Consider the following 18,342-nt stretch of genomic DNA (forward strand, 5'->3'; position numbering starts at 1 on the left):
TCTGAGGCTGGGAGAGGTCTTATTTTGTGTGCCCCGAGCTGACTTTTTTATTGATACCACTTTGGTGTAGATATGACCTTTTAATTGCCAATTATTGCATTTTATTGCATGGTAGCATCGACCCAAAAAACGTAATTCTGATGGTTTGAATTTTTTTCTCATTACACCGATCAGGTTAAATCTCTTTTTATATTGATAGATCGGGCAATTCTGAATGCAGCGATACGAAATTTTTGTATATTTGATTTTTTTATTTTATTTTGAATGAGGCGAAAGGGGGGGTGATTTGTACTTTTATATATTTTTTTATTATCTTAATATTTTTTAATTTTTTTTTTTTTTTTTTACTTTTTGCATGCTTCAATAGTCTCCATGGGAGACTACAAGCTGCAGTACTTTGATCGTCTCCGCTACACACAGGCAATGACGAGACTGCTTATGTGTAGCAGAAATGCTTACTCGCTATGAGCGTAGACCAAGGGGCGGCACTCATAGAAATCTGGCAATGACAAACATAGACCTCTGGTTGTCATGCCGACCTATCGGTGAACTGCGATTATGCGACGGGGTCACTGATGGGCGGGATTAGCGATGTGCTTCCTGTAAGCGCGAGTTAAATGCTGCTGTCAGATTGACAGCGGCATTTAACTAGGTAACAGCTGCAGGTAGATCACAATTCCACCTGCGGCTGTTGCGGGCACATGTCAGCTGTATAGATCATGTGCCCTGAAAGGTGCGGGCTCAGCACCAGAGCCCGACATGGGAGTACTATTACTCCACATGTAGGAAAGGGGTTACGTGATCACTCAGAAGTTACAATTTTCTTTGCATATAAGACAGATCAATTTTGATCAGTGTTTTTAAATCAATTTTTATCTGTTTCTAAGCTTCTCCTACCCACTAGTAAAAAACAAAGTAAAAGAGAAAAGGCACTCCAAGTGTGTTACCTAGTCTTGGCTTGTCACTCTCCACAAGTAAAAACATTACCCCTTAGATCTCAGTCTTAAGCTTCTCATACTTTGCACTGATGATGGGAAACTTCTACACAGCTTAAAACAAATAATTAAAACTAACAATTTATACAAGTCACATATCTAACATTTGTAGCAAACAACCATTTGTTGTATACAAATGTGAATTATTTTGAGTATATGTATGATATCTCAAAATTGTATAGAAAAGAAAAAATACACACAGAAATATATATATTTTTCCTATCTATACTAATTTTATGGTTCGGGCTGTAAATTTACTGTACTTGGCTGATGAAATGTTGTCTCTCCTTTGAGAAGTGTGTGTAAAAATCGGATGGCACATGCATGGTCCGTGTTCCATGTGATGTTTTTCTCGCACCCATTAACTTGCATTGGAAAGTCTCGTCTGATATATACGACCACTCGCAGCATTCCACAATTTTTTTCTCATTCAGATTCCAAAGGAGAAAAAAAAAAAAAAAAAATCACAGAACAGCACAGAATCTTGGAATAACAGTCAGGGTGCAATCCGATTTTTCATTGGATTGCACTCGTCCAATTTATGCACAGATGAGAACGAGCCCTTTATACTTTCTTGTGTTCTAACAAAAAGTGTCTATATAGACTATGGCTCAAAACTCCCCTTTTGATATTATGTCTTTGTTTTTTGTCTAGTCCTTCACACATACTGTACATTGCAATTACATTCAAGCAGATACATCACAAAGGACATTCCACAATTAAAAAAAAAAAACACATTAATATTATTTAAAGTTTCTCTGGTTGTCATTGATGTAAATGTTGAGCAGCCATGCTTTATAATCAAGCAACATTTACATTTAGAATTGTTGCTCTGAACTCATCCTTTTTATTCTGGAAAAAAGGATAACCCCCCGGTCTGATTTTAGTTGTATTATTCATTGGTTTGATTCAACTGGGAGATACATGATTTTTAAGGGTCATGTTCCTACTGGATGTCACTCTGGATAATGGACCAATGTTTGGACAATGAAGTTCTGATTGATTTGGAGGACGTTTTGAAGGTTGTTAGAAGGCTGGATTTAAATTTGCTACCATCAGGTTCAGATTTGATCTTATCATTTCTCACTGCACTGCTGGTGTTTTTTGAGTTTTCGTTTTATTATTATTATTATTATTATTATTTTTTTAAAGGCGTTCTGTCAGATTTTTTTCTGCAATTAAATACATCTTTAAGAATATTTTTAGGCTTTTTCAAGGAATCTCCTTTCCAATATATTTGATTTGCTCAAACAAAAATAGCGAGCACAGTTCTTCCTAATCCTCCACTATTGTCCATTTGGAATATTTTTTGATCCATTTTGAAAAGTGGCCGCTAGAAAATTCAAGCTAGCTTTTGACATTGACATTTTTAAAGTGCGTCGAAAGTTACAATATTCCCCCTTCCTGTCTTTTGATAACAATCCTACCTGCACACCGACTCTATATTGTATGAGGTTTTTCACATGTCAGGGGGTTTTTTCACTGATTGATGGCTTGCATGAAAAAAATGAAGACATGTCTACTTTGGTCTGATGCGAGGACCAAATGTGCCCATTCAAATGTATGGCTCAGTGATAAAAAAAACGGACTGCAGACTTTAGACAAAGGTCCATGGTCCAGGTCAGTAGTTGTTGGACGTGGACAGGAGCTGTATGAATTTCCTTACCCTGTGGATTCCCAGATTCAGCTTATGATTAGTCTTAAAGGCGAGATATCACATCAGACCAATGAACCAAATGCTGCACTGGGGAACCCAAAAGCTCAAGAAATTCATGCAACTCCTGTCCACAGCGAGAAAGGACCAACCTGGACCATGGGCTGTAGTTGCACAAAGTGATCCTCTCATTTCTCCTGCAGACGGATGGCATCCTATTTGCATCCTCGTGCTGTCTTATTTCATTAACCAATACTGGAAGAAGCCAAAAAAAAACTCCATCATTTTTTTTTTTTTGGCATACAAGATTAATAAATGATGCACAAATGGTAAAAGTAGAAACACGGATGATAAACATTACTATTCCTCACATACTCTTGGAACATGCCCCATTGCCAGGGAGAAATTTTACATCCTTTGACAGGAGGGATAATAGAGGTACAGTACAATGCGCAGCTATTAAAAAAATTATGATTCGGAATTGGTATTTCATGAGGAATGCAAATCTTGACCAGATCAGATAAGACAGGAGAGGGGACAGGCTCTTTTTGAAAAAGTTTTTGAATTTGGGAAGAGACGGCTGCATTAAAGATGTTTATTTATTCAATCTTGTAGGACATGCTCACTAGTATCTACTTTTGGTTTCAGGCAACCACATGTAATGTCTGCATGTATGAATTATACTTGTTTGGTTACATTCTTTGCTGTTTTTTTCATATCCAATGCTGATGGTCACTGGTGTATTTTGTTAAGACAGAAGGTTACAGGTTATATTGCAGTGGATCTAGGACTGTTTATAAAATAGTCTTCTTTTGTCAAAAGTAAAGAAGTGTAATAATAATCTTTTGTTTTCTCCACACGCTTTTTGCAGCCAATGTACAAAAAAAAAAAAATCTTCAAAAACCATGCCTAATCTGCTAACCTTGTCAAAAAGATATGGATTACTGAACTAAAAACTTTCTTGAAAACCATGTCATACTTTTCTATCTCAAAACAAACATCAGAATATTGACATACCATTTTAAAAATTGCACCATGTCTCTTATGTGAATTTACATAGTAGATTTCATCCTTTGCAATGTGTATGAAGAAATCAATGGCAAACCTGCAACAAAATCTGCATGTAACATATTCACATTACGGACTGGACAAATCCCCCTTTCCAGGTTTGCATGTAATCTGTAGATAAATGTCCTGCATTTACTATAGTAAACTCATTTATTAAAATGTAAAACTTAGAATTGTCCATTCTGTATCACACTGCGTGCACAGTCCATTCGATTGTGCTCTAGAAGATGAACAGTAAAGAAAACCTGTACTAGAACCAAGCTCAGTTCAAAATACATTACCACAATCAGGCTCTGTACATAAATACAGAACCAAGACAAAACATCTTACATGAATACAGTACCAGAACTAAGCTCAGTACATAAATGCAGTAACACGACTAGGCACTTTAAATAAATCAGGTATCAGAACAAGTCCATTACACATTACCACAACCAAGTTTAGAACATAGTTACAAAACAGAACAAAATTTGTTATAGAAATACAGCACAATACATAAATACAGTGGCACAATATGAGGTACTCGAACAAAGCTCAGCACATAAGTACATTACCATAGTCATGCTTTATTAATACAGTACACTGCAAACTCAGTAAACAAATACATTACTGGTACCAACCTCACTACATAAATACAGTTCCAGATCAAAACTCTTTACGCGAATACTGTACCAGAACCAAGCTCAGTAAAAACATGCCGTACTAGTTCCAAGCATAATTAATTAAGCTCAGTTCTTTTATATACAATACCAGAACAAAGACCAGTATGTAAATAAGGTGCCAAAACTAACCTTTGCACCTAAAAATGGTAGCATAACAAAGCTCAATAAAGAAATATGGTTGCAGAAAAAACTAAATAGGGTACCAAAACTAAGCTTAATACATAAATACGAAACCAAAACTACGCTCTGTACATTAATATGGTACCAGACTGAAGCAAAATTGAAAAACACAAAAACACACCAAATTGAAGCACAGAATATAAACACTCTTTCAGAACCAAGTCCAGTTCATAAATATGATTCCATAACTAAGCTCAATACATTAATATGGCACCAGAACCAAACTCATTTCAAATATACAGTACATATACACTCACTGGCCACTTTATTAGGTACACCATGCTAGTAAGGGGTTGGACCCCCTTTTGCCTTCAGAACTGCCTCAATTCTTCGTGGCAGAGATTCAACAAGGTGCTGGAAGCATTCCTCAGAGATTTTGGACCATATTGACATGATGGCATCACACAGTTGGCGCAGATTTGTCGGCTGCACATCCCTGATGCGAATCTCCCGTTCCACCACATCCCAAAGATGCTCTATTGGATTGAGATCTGGTGAATGAGGAGGCCATTTGAGTACAGTAAACTCATTGTCATGTTCAAGAAACCAATCTGAGATGATTCGAGCTTTATGACATGGCGCATTATCCTGCTGAAAGTAGCCATCAGATGTTGGGTACATTGTGGTCAAGGGATGGACATGGTCAGCAACAATACTCAGGTAGGCTGTGGCGTTGCAACGATGCTCAATTGGTACCAAGGGGCCCAAAGAGTGCCCAGAAAAAATTCCCCACACCATGACACCACCACCACCAGCCTGAACCGTTGATACAAGGCAGGATGGATCCATGCTTTCATGTTGTTTACGCCAAATTCTGACCCTACCATCCGAATGTCGCAGCAGAAATCGAGACTCATCAGACCAGGCAACGTTTTTCCAATCTTCTACTGTCCAATTTCGATGAGCTTGTGCAAATTGTAGCCTCAGTTTCCTGTTCTTAGCTGAGAGGAGTGGTACCCAGTGTGGTCTTCTGCTGCTGTAGCCCATCTGCCTCAAAGTTCGACGCACTGTGCGTTCAGAGATGCTCTTCTGCCTACCTTGGTTGTAACGGGTGGCAATTTGAGTCACTGTTGCCTTTCTATCAGCTCGAACCAGTCTGCCCATTCTCCTCTGACCTCTGGCATCAACATGGCATTTCCGGCCACAGAACTGCCGCTCACTGGATTTTTTTTCTTTTTCGGACCATTCTCTGTAAACCCTAGAGATGGTTGTGCGTGAAAATCCCAGTAGATCAGCAGTTTCTGAAATTCTCAGACCAGCCCTTCTGGCACCAACAATCATGCCACGTTCAAAGGCACTCAAATCACCTTTCTTCCCCATACTGATGCTCGGTTTGAACTGCAGGAGATTGTCTTGACCATGTCTACATGCCTAAATGCACTGAGTTGCCGCCATGTGATTGGCTGATTAGAAATTAAGTCTTAACACACAGTTGGACAGGTGTACCTAATAAAGTGGCCAGTGAGTGTATATAGTATCAATACAAGGCTTAGTACATTTATAGAGTACAACCCAAAATGAATACAGACTACACAACATACCCCCACTCATCATAAAGAACCTAAGCCAGATCCATCTTTAATATACATCACAAGCCAGACTGTCAGCGTAAAGACCCCCCTGACCAAACACTGTCCAAACATTACATATTTACAGTCCCCAGACTATCCCTCAAACTTGGTTAATGCCTCGGAGGTAGTCTGCACACTTTTCTCTGGTGTTTTTATAAGGTATTTTGGAGTTTTATAAACCCCACCTCGTGCACCCCTACAAAAAATGCACATGCAGACTGACACATAACCAGCACATATACTATATTACTAGATACAACACACTCTTTGCTTACATTACATAGACAGCCCTCTTCAAAGGTCCTGCCCCTCTTCAAGTGGCAGTTTTGCCACAATAATAACTAAACTAAAAATAACTACATAAATGCCACTATTTTGATGCAAAGTACATAAAACCATGTCATTTCATGAGGTTTTTGCCAATTTTTGTGCAAAGTACTGCAAAACCACAGGCAAACAAACATATGCAGAGCAATGCCTGGGGCCAAGTGGGCTCATTATAGTATCATATCAGCAATAGATACAATTTTGAACACATGAAGTGCAAAAGGAGTCTGAAAAAAAAAACCCCATAAAAAATAGATTTACGAACTTGGTGTACACAAATTCTTTCATCAAACCACTGATATTAAAGGATATCTGGAGGCAATTGGGGTTGTTCACTTTGAGCAAACCCTGATCATGAGCCAATTATAATTAGCTGGTCTCATGGGGTCCTGCTGCTTGGAGTTCTGACAAATAGCTATTATTTCTGAGAATTTCAATTGCGTAGAATTCCCCCTGCAGTGATCTAGCAGCCATTACCATGGGTTATGTTTATAGTGGTCACCTCCAGAATTAGATGTAGTTTTTTTGACCTGGTAATACAACGGGTCTTAAACAGTAAACCCCTCTAGTAGCATTATATGTGAAAATGGATTGTCTAAAGGACACTTTTTAAACAAAACAAAAACAAATATATATACATATATATCAAATTTCAAACAATAGGTTCCCTACTCACTTCCCACACTTACAAAACAAATAGGCTACTTACACACAAAGCATATATTTACTACTCACATATTATACTATATACTGTATATACTTTAAAATCCCTCCTAAGGTTTTCTATGGGGGTTGAGATCTGGAGACTGGCTAGACCACTGCAGGACGTTCATATGCTTCTTACGAAGCCACTACTACATTGCCCTGGCAGTGTGCTTGGGATCATTATCATGCTGAAAGACCCATCCATGTTTCAGCTTCAATGCCCTTGCTGATGGAAGGAGGTTTGCATTCAAAATCTCACGATACATGGCCCCATTCATTCTTTCATGTACATGGATCAGTCATCCTGGTCCCTTTGCAGAGAAACAGCCCCAAAGAATGATGTTGCCACCCCCATGCTTCACAGTAGGTATGGTGTTCTTTGGATGTAACTCAGCATTCTATCTCCTCCAAACATGATGAGCTTTGTTTCTACCAAACAGTTCTACTTTGGTTTTATCAGACCATATGGCATTCTTCCAATACTCTTCTGGATAATCTAAATGCTCTCTAGCAAACTTCAGATCGGCCCAGACATGTACTGGCTTAAGCAGGGGGACATGTCTGGCACTGCAGGATCTGAGTCCCCGGCGGCGTAGTGTGTTACTGATGGTAGCCTTTGTTACGGTGGTCCCAGCTCTATGCAGCTCATTCACTAGGTCCCCCCGTGTGGTTCTGGGATTTTTGTTCACCGTTCTTGTGATCATTTTGACCCCACAGGGTGAGATCTTGCGTGGACCCCCAGATCGAGGGAAATTATCAGTGGTCTTGTATGTCTTCCATTTTCTGATAACTGCTCCCACACCAAGCTGCTTGCCTATTGCAGATTCAGTCTTCCCAGCCTGATGCAGGCCTACAATTTTGTTTCTGGTGTCCTTTGGTCTTCACCATAGTGGGGTTTGGAGTGTGACTGTTTGAGGTTGTGGACAGGTGTCTATTATACTGATAACAAGTTCAAACAGGTGCCATTACTACAGGTAATGAGTGGAGGACAGAGGAGCCTCTTAAAGAAGAAGTTACAGGTCTGTGAGAGCCAGAAATCTTGCATGTTTTTCGGTGACCAAATACTTATTTTCCATCATAATTTGCTAAATAAATCTTGCCAAATCAGACAAGGTGATTTTCTGGATTTGTTTTCTCATTTTGACTCTCATAGTTGTGGTCTACCTATGATGTCATTTACAGGCCTCTCTCATCTTTTTAAGTGTGAGAACTTGCACAATTGGTGGCTGACTAAATACTTTTTTCCCCCACTGTATACCATATTCCTATGTTTTATAAGTGTTGATCTCACAAAAAAGGCAACAGCAAAGAATGTGGTGGGACTGTGGGGCCTGAGGAATACTAATGAATCCCTATGCTGATGTCAGGAATTGATCGCAATATGGCGAGCCAGTGCATGATGTAGCCAACAGCTGGTTCTGTTATACAATTGTGATTTAAATAGCCGAAATGGGAGCACTTGCCCAAGCAGGCTGAATCCCACCCATGCTTTTCCAATGGCATAGAGGGGGTTCAAGGCTTGAAATAAAGATCAGATCTCACTCTGCATATAAATGGATGAATATATAATATTATATCTGCCCGTTAGTCCCTGGGGCACAAAAAATAAGTGATCGCCTGCAGCTTCCCTCGCAAAGAATAGCTGATCATCAATGTGTTATTACTTAGAGAAGGAACCTTCTCATCTTTTCATGGTTTTCCTACTTTTATGATTGATTTTTATTGTTATTCCATTAATGTGTGATCAGATCACCCAATTTGATCTATAAAATAGGGGGCTTTACAAGGGTATGTGTGACCACTCTGCATTAAAAAGGATAGAAGATAAAGAGTCAACTCAGGAGACGTAATACATCAGTTTAGAGTTGAGCGACTTTGGTCGGATCGGGTTTCGTGAAACCCGAATGAAACAAAATAAGTTTCAGATGAAACTCGTCCGACTAGAGCAAAACAAAGTCGGAGTTTCGTCCGAAACCCGACCCCAATGCAAGTCAATGGGAAATAAAAGTCGGACGAAACTCCGACTTTTTTTGCTCTAGTCAGACGAGTTTCATCTGAAACTTATTTTGTTTCATTCGGGTTTCACGAAACCCGATCCGACCAAAGTCGCTCAACTCTACATCAGTTAAAGGCTATGGGTGTCATGATCCATGCTGGATTGTGACAGAGAAAAGCACTTGTAACCTTTTTTTTTCTTTAAGCTGGTTGCTTAAAGTGAGTTTTGCCCTCGGTGGCCATTAGGGTCATTGCACTGTGGTGGTTTCAGTTCTAGTTTTGCCCCCAGTGGCCGTTAGGGTCAATGCACTCTGGTCACTTTAGTTTAGTGCACGTGATTATGAAGCAGGTGTGATTGCTGGCTCTTACCTATAAAAGAGTGTCAGGTGGTTGCAATCACGGTTGGTGATATTGCTCATTTCCAATCAAGACTGGTGAAGGAAGGAACTACAGAGAGAAGCTCAGGGGAGCACTGGTGTAAAGTCTGGTGAAGGAAGGAATTACAGAGAGGTGTTCCTTGCAGCTCTGACAAAGCTTGGAGAAGTAGCAGCTATTCTGAAGGAAAGCTGCATTCTGGTGGTGGACTCTGTTGCTGGGAGTAATAGCAACAGAGCAAAGCTAAGTGGTGTTATCCCTGTTTGTATATTTCCCTGGTGTGTATTAGAACAACGGTGGGGCCAGTGCTTGCACCACCCAGCTCCCTAGCAAGGGATAGGTGTAGGGTGTGCTAGGGTGACAGGTTCTGGCACGGCGACAGGTGAGGAGCCTGTATAGGGAACGTTAGGAGTGTGAGGGATACTGACTCAGTGGAGTGCAGGAGGTCTCCACGTCCCTGTTCCCTATCGCAGGGCCCACCATTGTAATTGTTTCCCCTTCCCCCGTGTCTTGTTGTTTTAGTTACCTGCCTGCGGGTCGTGTCACACAGGATAGTTACACGTGCCGTGTCTTGTTGTTTCAGTTACCGGCCTGCGGGTCGTGTCACACAGGACAGGTCCACGTGTCAATGGGCCTGATTCATCAAGCTTGTCTTGATGAGTGGGGCCCAAAGTGGCTTGTGCCTCCCCACGATCTCATTCCAGTCGTTCACCCAGGTCTAACTATTTTGTCAGAGCTCGGTAAAAATGGCATGGAAACACTAAAAGTAGCACAAACTGGCATTGTGCAAAATATTTGCTACTTTCCACGGTTTTTTATGCCAGAATTTTGCCAAAAAAAAGCTTTGCTGAATCAGAGCTATTGTCTCTTCTCAGCAACCTCTTATGTTCTTTACCAAGATAAGACACTGCAAGGGGAGTCTGGCAGGGTCTTTCACTGAGCTTCAGTATTTGGTCAGTATTTTACATCAGTATTTTGAAGCCAAAACCAGGAGTGGATGATAAATACAGAAGTGGTGACGGGTTTCTATTATACTTTTCCTCTGATTGATCCAACCATGGTTTTGGCTACAAATACTGATGTAAAATACTGACCAAATACTGGACGTGTGAACATGGCCTTAGCGTTCCTGTGTATGTGAATTGGAATACATAGGCGTTAGTCAAATGATCAGTGATTAATGTGCACGGTGGCCTTAAAACAAGGGGCAACACGGTGGCTCAGTGGATAGCAAACTGTAAAGCGCTGCGGAATATTTTAGCGCTATATAAAAATAAAGATTATTATTAAAGAGCTACACCTCCCATCATACGCCGGCTTGATATGAGTAAGTTTATCACCTGCAGAGCGAGATTCCCAGATTACAGACCTCTGCAGTATAATATTCCAGCATTGTCTTTTACTTCCAGTTTTCATCATCTCATTCATGAACTTCACGGATATTTCTGGAGATAGTTATTTCTTTTGCTATTTTTATGTTTGTTTTGCTGTAGATTTGTTACAGCCTTTTTTTAGCTCATTCTATAACTTGAAACCTTTTAACTGCAACATTATTTATGCCTAAAATTCCCCAAATATCCTGGGACTGAAAAGAGGATGTGAACTGCATAATTGTAGCATTAACCCTTTAGTAACACTGGGACCCTACAGTGTTTTCTTTTAGTGTGTCATGTGATAGTCAATCACTACTGGATTGTAATTAAAGGGACACTACCCTTAAAGAAGGATTTCCTAGTCTGGAATGACACATTTCTGATAAATTAACCCACATGTCACATAGACATTCATTTCTATGTCTAGAATTTCAATAATCTATTGATTTGCTATTCTGGGTCACCGAGGTAGGCTCAAGAAAAAAATCAGTCTCCTTCCCCCTCTGGCAGCTGACATTATAGTCCATTTTTTCTTCACTGGGTGTATATTCAGGATCAGTGAAAGATAATTTACAAAGTAACTCAAATCTTTGATTGAAAATGATCGTATTGAATTAAAAAGTACTACATTTCAAGGAATATGAGGTTGCTTGTCAGCATTCTTCAACTATATTTTTTGGCATTTCTGATGATGTTCAAGATTTTGTTTTGCAGGCATTCAATAGGCTCCTTCATGGTTTACTATAAATATCTTTGTTCTGATCATGTCATGGTCATAGGACAGATTTTTATTCAATGGAAGTAAACAATGAAGGTTTCTATTGCATGACAGCAAGCAGAGGTCTTCAAAACCATAAGGGCGTCATATAGCAAATATAGAACAAAACTGTAAAACTTTTCAAAACTCTTCCAGAAACGTAAACAATAAAACCCCAAATCATTTCTTTACTCCAACTTTAGTACCCCTTTAATGTACCTATAAGTACCTATAAATGTCATCACAGACTTTACAGAAACATTATTGTTGTGGGCGAGTTTTTATGGCATTTTTTTTTTATTTTGCACTTTTCAAATAACTTTTTCTATGGTTCTTGAGAAACACCAGAAAAAAAAAGCATAAGGCTGAGTGCACACGCTGCGGATTAGGTGCGGATTCATCCGCGCAGATTTTGTAAAATCCGCAGGTGAAACCGCAGGTCAAAATACCTGCGGTTTTACCTGCGGATTGCTCTGCGGTTTTGCCCTGCGGTTTTTCATCTTCTCAATGGAGGAGATGGCAAACCGCAGCGGAATCCGCAGAAAGAATTGACATGTCAATTCTTTCTGCGGATTAAAAACCGCAGATAATCCAAGCGGAATATTTTTATGGGGTGAATTCTGTGCCAAAAATAGTTAAAAAATTATTACAATCTGATAGCAACAAGAGCCTATAGTGTACGTCATGTGGTGGAACAAGCATCATGTCGCTCATTTTTTCCACTTGTAAATTGCAGCAAAATGTGCATTTTAGTTAGGATTTTAAAGCAGATTTTTATTTTTTTTTTTTAAATGCACCAAAACCGCAAAACTTTTGCTTCACTCAATATATTGACATTAAAAGTGCTACAAAAATCAATGAGAAAATGAGTTAAAGCTGCTTGTTGTTACAAATCTGCTCCAAAAACCACACACACAGTATTTAGTGTGGATTTTACTGCGTGAAAAATCCACATAAAAATAATTTAGCGTAAACATATCCTAAGTTTTTTTATTTTTTTTATATAGGTGGATTATACTTGGTTGCCCAATAATTTGGGTGTTGAGTTTATGTAATCATTTCTGGAAGCATATACTAATTGTGACATTCACCTGTCACAGCAAACAAGGTGTCCCCATCCCAAAAGTTTTCCACTTTGTAGGAAGGAGGGCTGCCCTTCAGTAAACAAATATGTGATTTAATTAGCCCTTTGCTGACTAATTCACTGTGACAATTAATTTCCCAGGGGGACTCGACTTGACACGAGCTGCTGGGCAGAGCGAGGAGGATGAGGAGAGGCTGAGCTTTGGGAGAGCAGGTTTTTTAGAGGCGGGGGAGACACAGCCTGAGATCACTGCCTCAGTTGGATGTTGTACTCTTGTGTCTTGCAGACCAGCACATTGCATGTGGAAGCTTGAAGGTTCAGCCTGGAGAAAGTTTACATGACACCATGAAGGAGAATGACAAGTACCATGTCTCTTCTGACGAGGAGAAAGGCATCCACATCATCAACATCAAAGCCATCGAAGACATCGGCTACATCCAACCAGACACCTTGGTAAGTGGCAGATGTTCTGCCGCCGTCACATAACATATGCCACCACCAAGCTGTAGATCATATCATGGCAGCTGGATAACAACCCCATAGGGAATTTTACTGTACGCCCGTCAACCCCTTCCTATGAAATTCTGAGAATTTCGATGCGTTAGTTTTCATTTCTGCAGAGATATGTCAAAAGTTGTGCTAGTATAATGACCTGACTTTGATACGCATGTGTTTGGACATTGTAATTTATATTATGCCCTTACAATTGCAAAAAAAAAAATGCAACTGTTACTAGGCGGTATGTAATTTTTCAAGCATTTGTATCAATGATGGAACAGATGATTATACTCTTCTCTTGGAATATATTAGGCTTTGATTTGCTCATTAGACTTTAATCTTTTTTTTGTAAATTCCTTACTTAAACATTTCAAATTAATTTGATACTTAGAAACTTACCCCCAAAAAAGATGAAACGTAGAAAGAAAGAAAGGCTGGTCTTGGAGGTGAAATGTAGAGGGAACCCAGTGTAAAGATAAACTTTACCTGCAGCCCTACGGAAAATAAAAACATGAGTTATAACAACTGGCAGCCTCCAATCTGCCGTATTAATCAGTGAGCTGCAGGAGTACAGGTTATGGATCTGGAAGGGTTAAAAATACTTCTTCGAGAATCCCAAAGATCCCAGTGAAGAATACCCCAAAAATAGATTGTCCCCTGCTAGCAGAATATAATAATCTGATTATCAGATGCCCAACAGTTGTCCTCTCCACTGCCAAAAAGTTTGCACTGGCTAAAGGACAAGAAAGTGTTTCATACAGGCGTATGGGGGGTAAATTAGGAAAGCTTCCTAATTGGTTAAATGTATTAATGCGGTGGGAAGTATTATAATGTAGTGATCCAAATTTTTAATAATATTATCTGGACTGCATGGCCATAATCATGGGGCTATAAAAATGTGATAAGCTCAGTTCTGTCGGATTACATCACCAGTGCCATGCTTGAACTTAAAGCTACCAGCTCAGGTCTCCCCAGTGCCAGTACCAGCTCAGGTCTCCCCAGTGCCAGTACCAGCTCGGGTCTCCCCAGTGCCAGTACCAGCTCGGGTCCCCCCAGTATCAGCACCAGTGTAGTAGGGTGGGCCGGGCTGGGGGGTGGTCCCCTGCTCACCGCGAACAGACGATAAGACACGAGACGGAGGCAGATTTTTAGGTACAACAGGTCCGAGTTTATTGGCCGTCTTCCTGACAACCTCAGCAATCCACCGCAGCACTACCACAGCTCTCCGTATTCAGGCCCGGGTACCTGCACTTCTCTTCTGTTCGTAGTGACATTTCTTTACGGCTCAACTACTGGGGCTGCCCTAGGCCTTTCCACCGCCAGCACTTCATCGGTCAGAGGTCGTCGTCAATTTGGTACCCCCGGGGCCTCGTCTGTTCTGCTCTGCGGTTCTTTGTGTCAGGGCCACCCCCCTGACTTCCCTTCTCCTCAGTCCCCTTAGTTAAGCTCTCCACACAGCACACACTCCGTCACAGACTCATCTCCTCTTGAGCTCTTCCCGGGACTGGAACTTTCTGGAACCCTCCTGTCCTATTTATAACTTTCCCGGTTCCCTATAACTCCGCCCCCCATGACCAACAGTTTCTCTAGCCATAAGCTGCTGTCAAGTCCTAAACTCACACTCCCCTGCCATCTTGTGGTCAACCCAAGATACTGCACTCAATCTACACTTTTCCCAGATGTTTCCCTAGTGTAATTACAAACATACGCCTACAGTGCACAAACCATCCCTTCTTCTTGCTGACAAGTCCATCCGTCAGGTCACCTTCCTCACACTCCCCTTCCTTTGTCTATTGTCGTCCTCAACAATCGTATTCCCTACCTTCGTCGTTCTGAAGCTTTCCTACTGTCAGTTGTCGGACTGGTTGTTGGGCTAACCCCGCCATACGCGGGGGCCGAACCAAAACGGGAGCACCATGCTCCGAGCAGCCTACTGCTACTCGCCGGTGCGCACGCCACCTGCACAAACCATCCCTTCTGCTTGCTGACAAGTCCGTCAGGTCACCTTCCCCACACCAGTTCGGGTCTCCCCAGTACCAGCACCAGCTCGGGTCTTCCCAGTACCAGCTCGGGTCTACCCAGTACCAGCAATAGCTGGGGTCAACCCAGCACCAGCTAGAGTCTCCCCAGTACCAGTAGCGGCTCGGGTCTCCCCAGTACCAGTAGCGGCTCAGGTCTCCTCAGTACCAGTAGCGGCTCAGGTCTCCTCAGTACCAGTAGCGGCTCAGGTCTCCCCAGTACCAGTAGCGGCTCGGGTCTCCCCAGTACTAGTACCGGCTCGGGTCTCCCCAGTACTAGTACCGGCTCGGGTATCCCCAGTACTAGTACCGGCTCGGGTATCCCCAGTACTAGTACCGGCTCGGGTATCCCCAGCACTAGTACCGGCTCGGGTATCCCCAGTACCGGCTCGGGTATCCCCAGCACTAGTACCGGCTCGGATCTCCCCAGTACCAGCTCGGGTATCCCCAGTGCTAGTACCGGCTCGGGTATCCCCAGTACTAGTACCGGCTCGGGTATCCCCAGTACAGGCTTGGGTATCCCCAGCACAGGCTTGGGTATCCCCAGCACTAGTACCGGCTCGCGTATCCTCAGTACCAGCAACAGCTCGGATCTCCCCAGTACCGGCTCGGGTATCCCCAGTACTAGTACCGGCTCGGGTATCCCCAGTACTAGTACCGGCTCGGATCTCCCCAGTACTGGCTTGGGTATCCCCAGCACTAGTACCGGCTCGGGTATCCCCAGTACCAGCAACAGCTCGGATCTCCCCAGTACCGGATCGGGTATCCCCAGTACTAGTACCGGCTCGGGTATCCTCAGTACTAGTACCTGCTCGGGTATCCCCCAGTACTAGTACCAGCTTGGGTATCCCTACTACCAGATCGGGTCTCCCCATTACCAGTACCAGCTCAGGTCTCCCCTCTACCAGCTCTGGTCTCCCCAGTAACAGTACCGGGGTATACCATGTGGCTTCTACAGGGTCCTAATCCCTTAATTAAGACTCCTCTCCTGGCTCAAAAAAAAAAATTGGCCTTATGGTAACGTAGATGTTGGGGGAAAAACAACCACCCATCCCTTGTGTCCTAAATGGCAAAAGCCAACACTGACTAGGTTGGGCCCTAGTATGATCTTGGGGCCACTTCATATGGAGATGACAATCTAATTTCCACTTTTGGAAATAAATTTCCATAAGGTCTTTTCCTTTTTCGCAAAACCACAACACCCTTAATGTCCCACCCCCGGGACACGTAGGCAAAGTCTGATGTCACAGTAGGTTAATAGCGTTGGGATGCTTTGAGTGCTTCCTCCTGGAAATCTCTCTTTTTTTTCTGGGACCCTTCAGGACATTTTGGGGGCATTTTAATAGTATTCTCCACTCCCAGACACATAATGGGTGCAGTTTCATAGGAAAACAATCAGATTTCCGGAGTAAAGATTTGACCTAGGATCACTACTCTGCTAGGGTGCTTGTGAATTACTGCGTCATCCATGCGGTTCGGCTGATATAATAAAGGAGGCATCTTAGAATAAATACAGTCTTCCTATGTGGTCTCTACCTGTGCACCCCTATAGATACAGCCCTGCTAATAGTTGGGTGCTTTACATGGCGTCTGCAGGTGTTTCTGGGACTCGGGCTGTGCCGCCTCCTCTTGTGTCAATATGTACAAACGTATTTTATATCCTGGCACTTGTAAAGCATTTATAACATCCCGGACAATCTACCATCCACAGGAGCCACGCAGTTATAGGGCTCTATTGTTATCAACGGCTTCTGGCTAAATAAAATCTTAGGAGGGCATAAATGATGGTATTTGTTTATAGTCTGTCACCATGGTGACTCATAATTCTGTACTGGAGCTGTATTACAAGATGGTAATAAATTTATCAAGGCTATCTGAAAGTTTGCATCCTTTTTTTTTAACTTTAGGGGCATAATTTCCAAACCTGTAGATATCCTTAAACCCCTTTAAGTGGGTTGACAATGTGTTTTGTGATTTCATTCTCTGATTCCTCTTCTTCGAAGAGCCAAAAGTTTTTTTTTGTTTTTCCATTAACAAAGTCGGACAGATGAAGTTTTGAATGCCACCATTCACTTTACTAGCGATGAGTGATCAGTTCGCGGGACTCCGGATCCATCAGCCGGATCAGTAGTCTCCAACCGCCGGACGGGGGTTCTGCAAATCCTCAGCGTGGCTTTGTATCAGCCAGGTTTGGTGTGACGCCATCATCGCAGCATGACACACAGATGATGTCTCGTCAGCCCCTGCTATTCAAAAGCCACGCCGGGGATCCTGCATGGTGAGAGATCTGCAGAGATCCTGTACTGCGGCCAGAGACTACTGACCTGACCAATGAAACAGAGTCACACAAATAGATCCGCCATCTCTACACTTCACCATATAATGTACTGGCAGACAGAAAAACTATTCCAAGAGTAATGGAAATAATTTGCCATCGTCTTTGGGGTTTTGTTTTACAGTGATCACTGTGTGGTAAAAATGACCTGGCGGCACCATTTACCAGGTCAGTACGATTACAACGATACCAAACTCATACAGGATTTTTCATTGTTTTAGTGGGTTAAAAAAAATAAAACTTTTGGTGCCTCAAATTTCTAAGATCCGTTTTTTCTTTTTTTATTTTTAATTCAATGGAGCTTTTATTGGTACTATTTTGAAGTACATGCAATGTTTTGATCACTTATTATTGCATTTTTTTTTTGAGGGGAGGCCATATTTACCTCATATCCATCTTTCAACCTCATTCATCCACATCCCTCATATTCACCTCATATCAATCCATGTCCCTCATATTCATATTTCCATCATATTTACCTCATATCTATCCACGGCCCACATATTTACCTCATACTAATCCATGTCCCTCATATTTACCTCAGACCCATTTCCCTCATATTTACCTCAAATCCATCCACGTCCCTCATATTTACCTCATACTCATCCATGTACCTCATATTTCCATCATATTTACCTCATATCCATCCATGTCCCACATATTTACCTCTGACCCATTTCCCTCATATTTACCTCAAATCCATCCACGTCCCTCATATTTACCTCATACTCATCCATGTACCTCA

The 18,342-nt window shown here is 41.8% G+C and overlaps 1 protein-coding gene and 1 long non-coding RNA gene across 5 annotated transcripts in view; one reads left to right on the forward strand and one right to left on the reverse strand.

Annotated features, from left to right (window-relative positions):
- Nucleotides 1-18,342, reverse strand: part of LOC141046931 (uncharacterized) — a 44,783-nt gene that overhangs the window by 20,531 nt on the left and 5,910 nt on the right. The window contains exon 2 of the long non-coding RNA XR_012219699.1: nucleotides 13,644-13,738. This is a non-coding gene — a long non-coding RNA (uncharacterized lncRNA). The remainder of the gene's footprint in view (nucleotides 1-13,643; nucleotides 13,739-18,342) is intronic.
- The window catches only part of ANO1 (anoctamin 1), a 119,216-nt gene continuing 113,829 nt past the window's right edge, over nucleotides 12,956-18,342 (forward strand). For all 4 annotated transcript variants that reach the window (XM_073541746.1, XM_073541748.1, XM_073541747.1 and 1 more), the window contains exon 1: nucleotides 12,956-13,199. In XM_073541746.1, the coding sequence (XP_073397847.1) occupies nucleotides 13,092-13,199 (108 nt within the window). In that variant the 5' untranslated portion in view covers nucleotides 12,956-13,091. The remainder of the gene's footprint in view (nucleotides 13,200-18,342) is intronic.

Source organism: Dendrobates tinctorius, unplaced genomic scaffold (genome assembly GCF_039654945.1).
Source record: "Dendrobates tinctorius isolate UK_male_01 unplaced genomic scaffold, ASM3965494v1 ptg000124l, whole genome shotgun sequence".
In the NCBI taxonomy this organism is placed as follows: domain Eukaryota; kingdom Metazoa; phylum Chordata; class Amphibia; order Anura; family Dendrobatidae; genus Dendrobates; species Dendrobates tinctorius.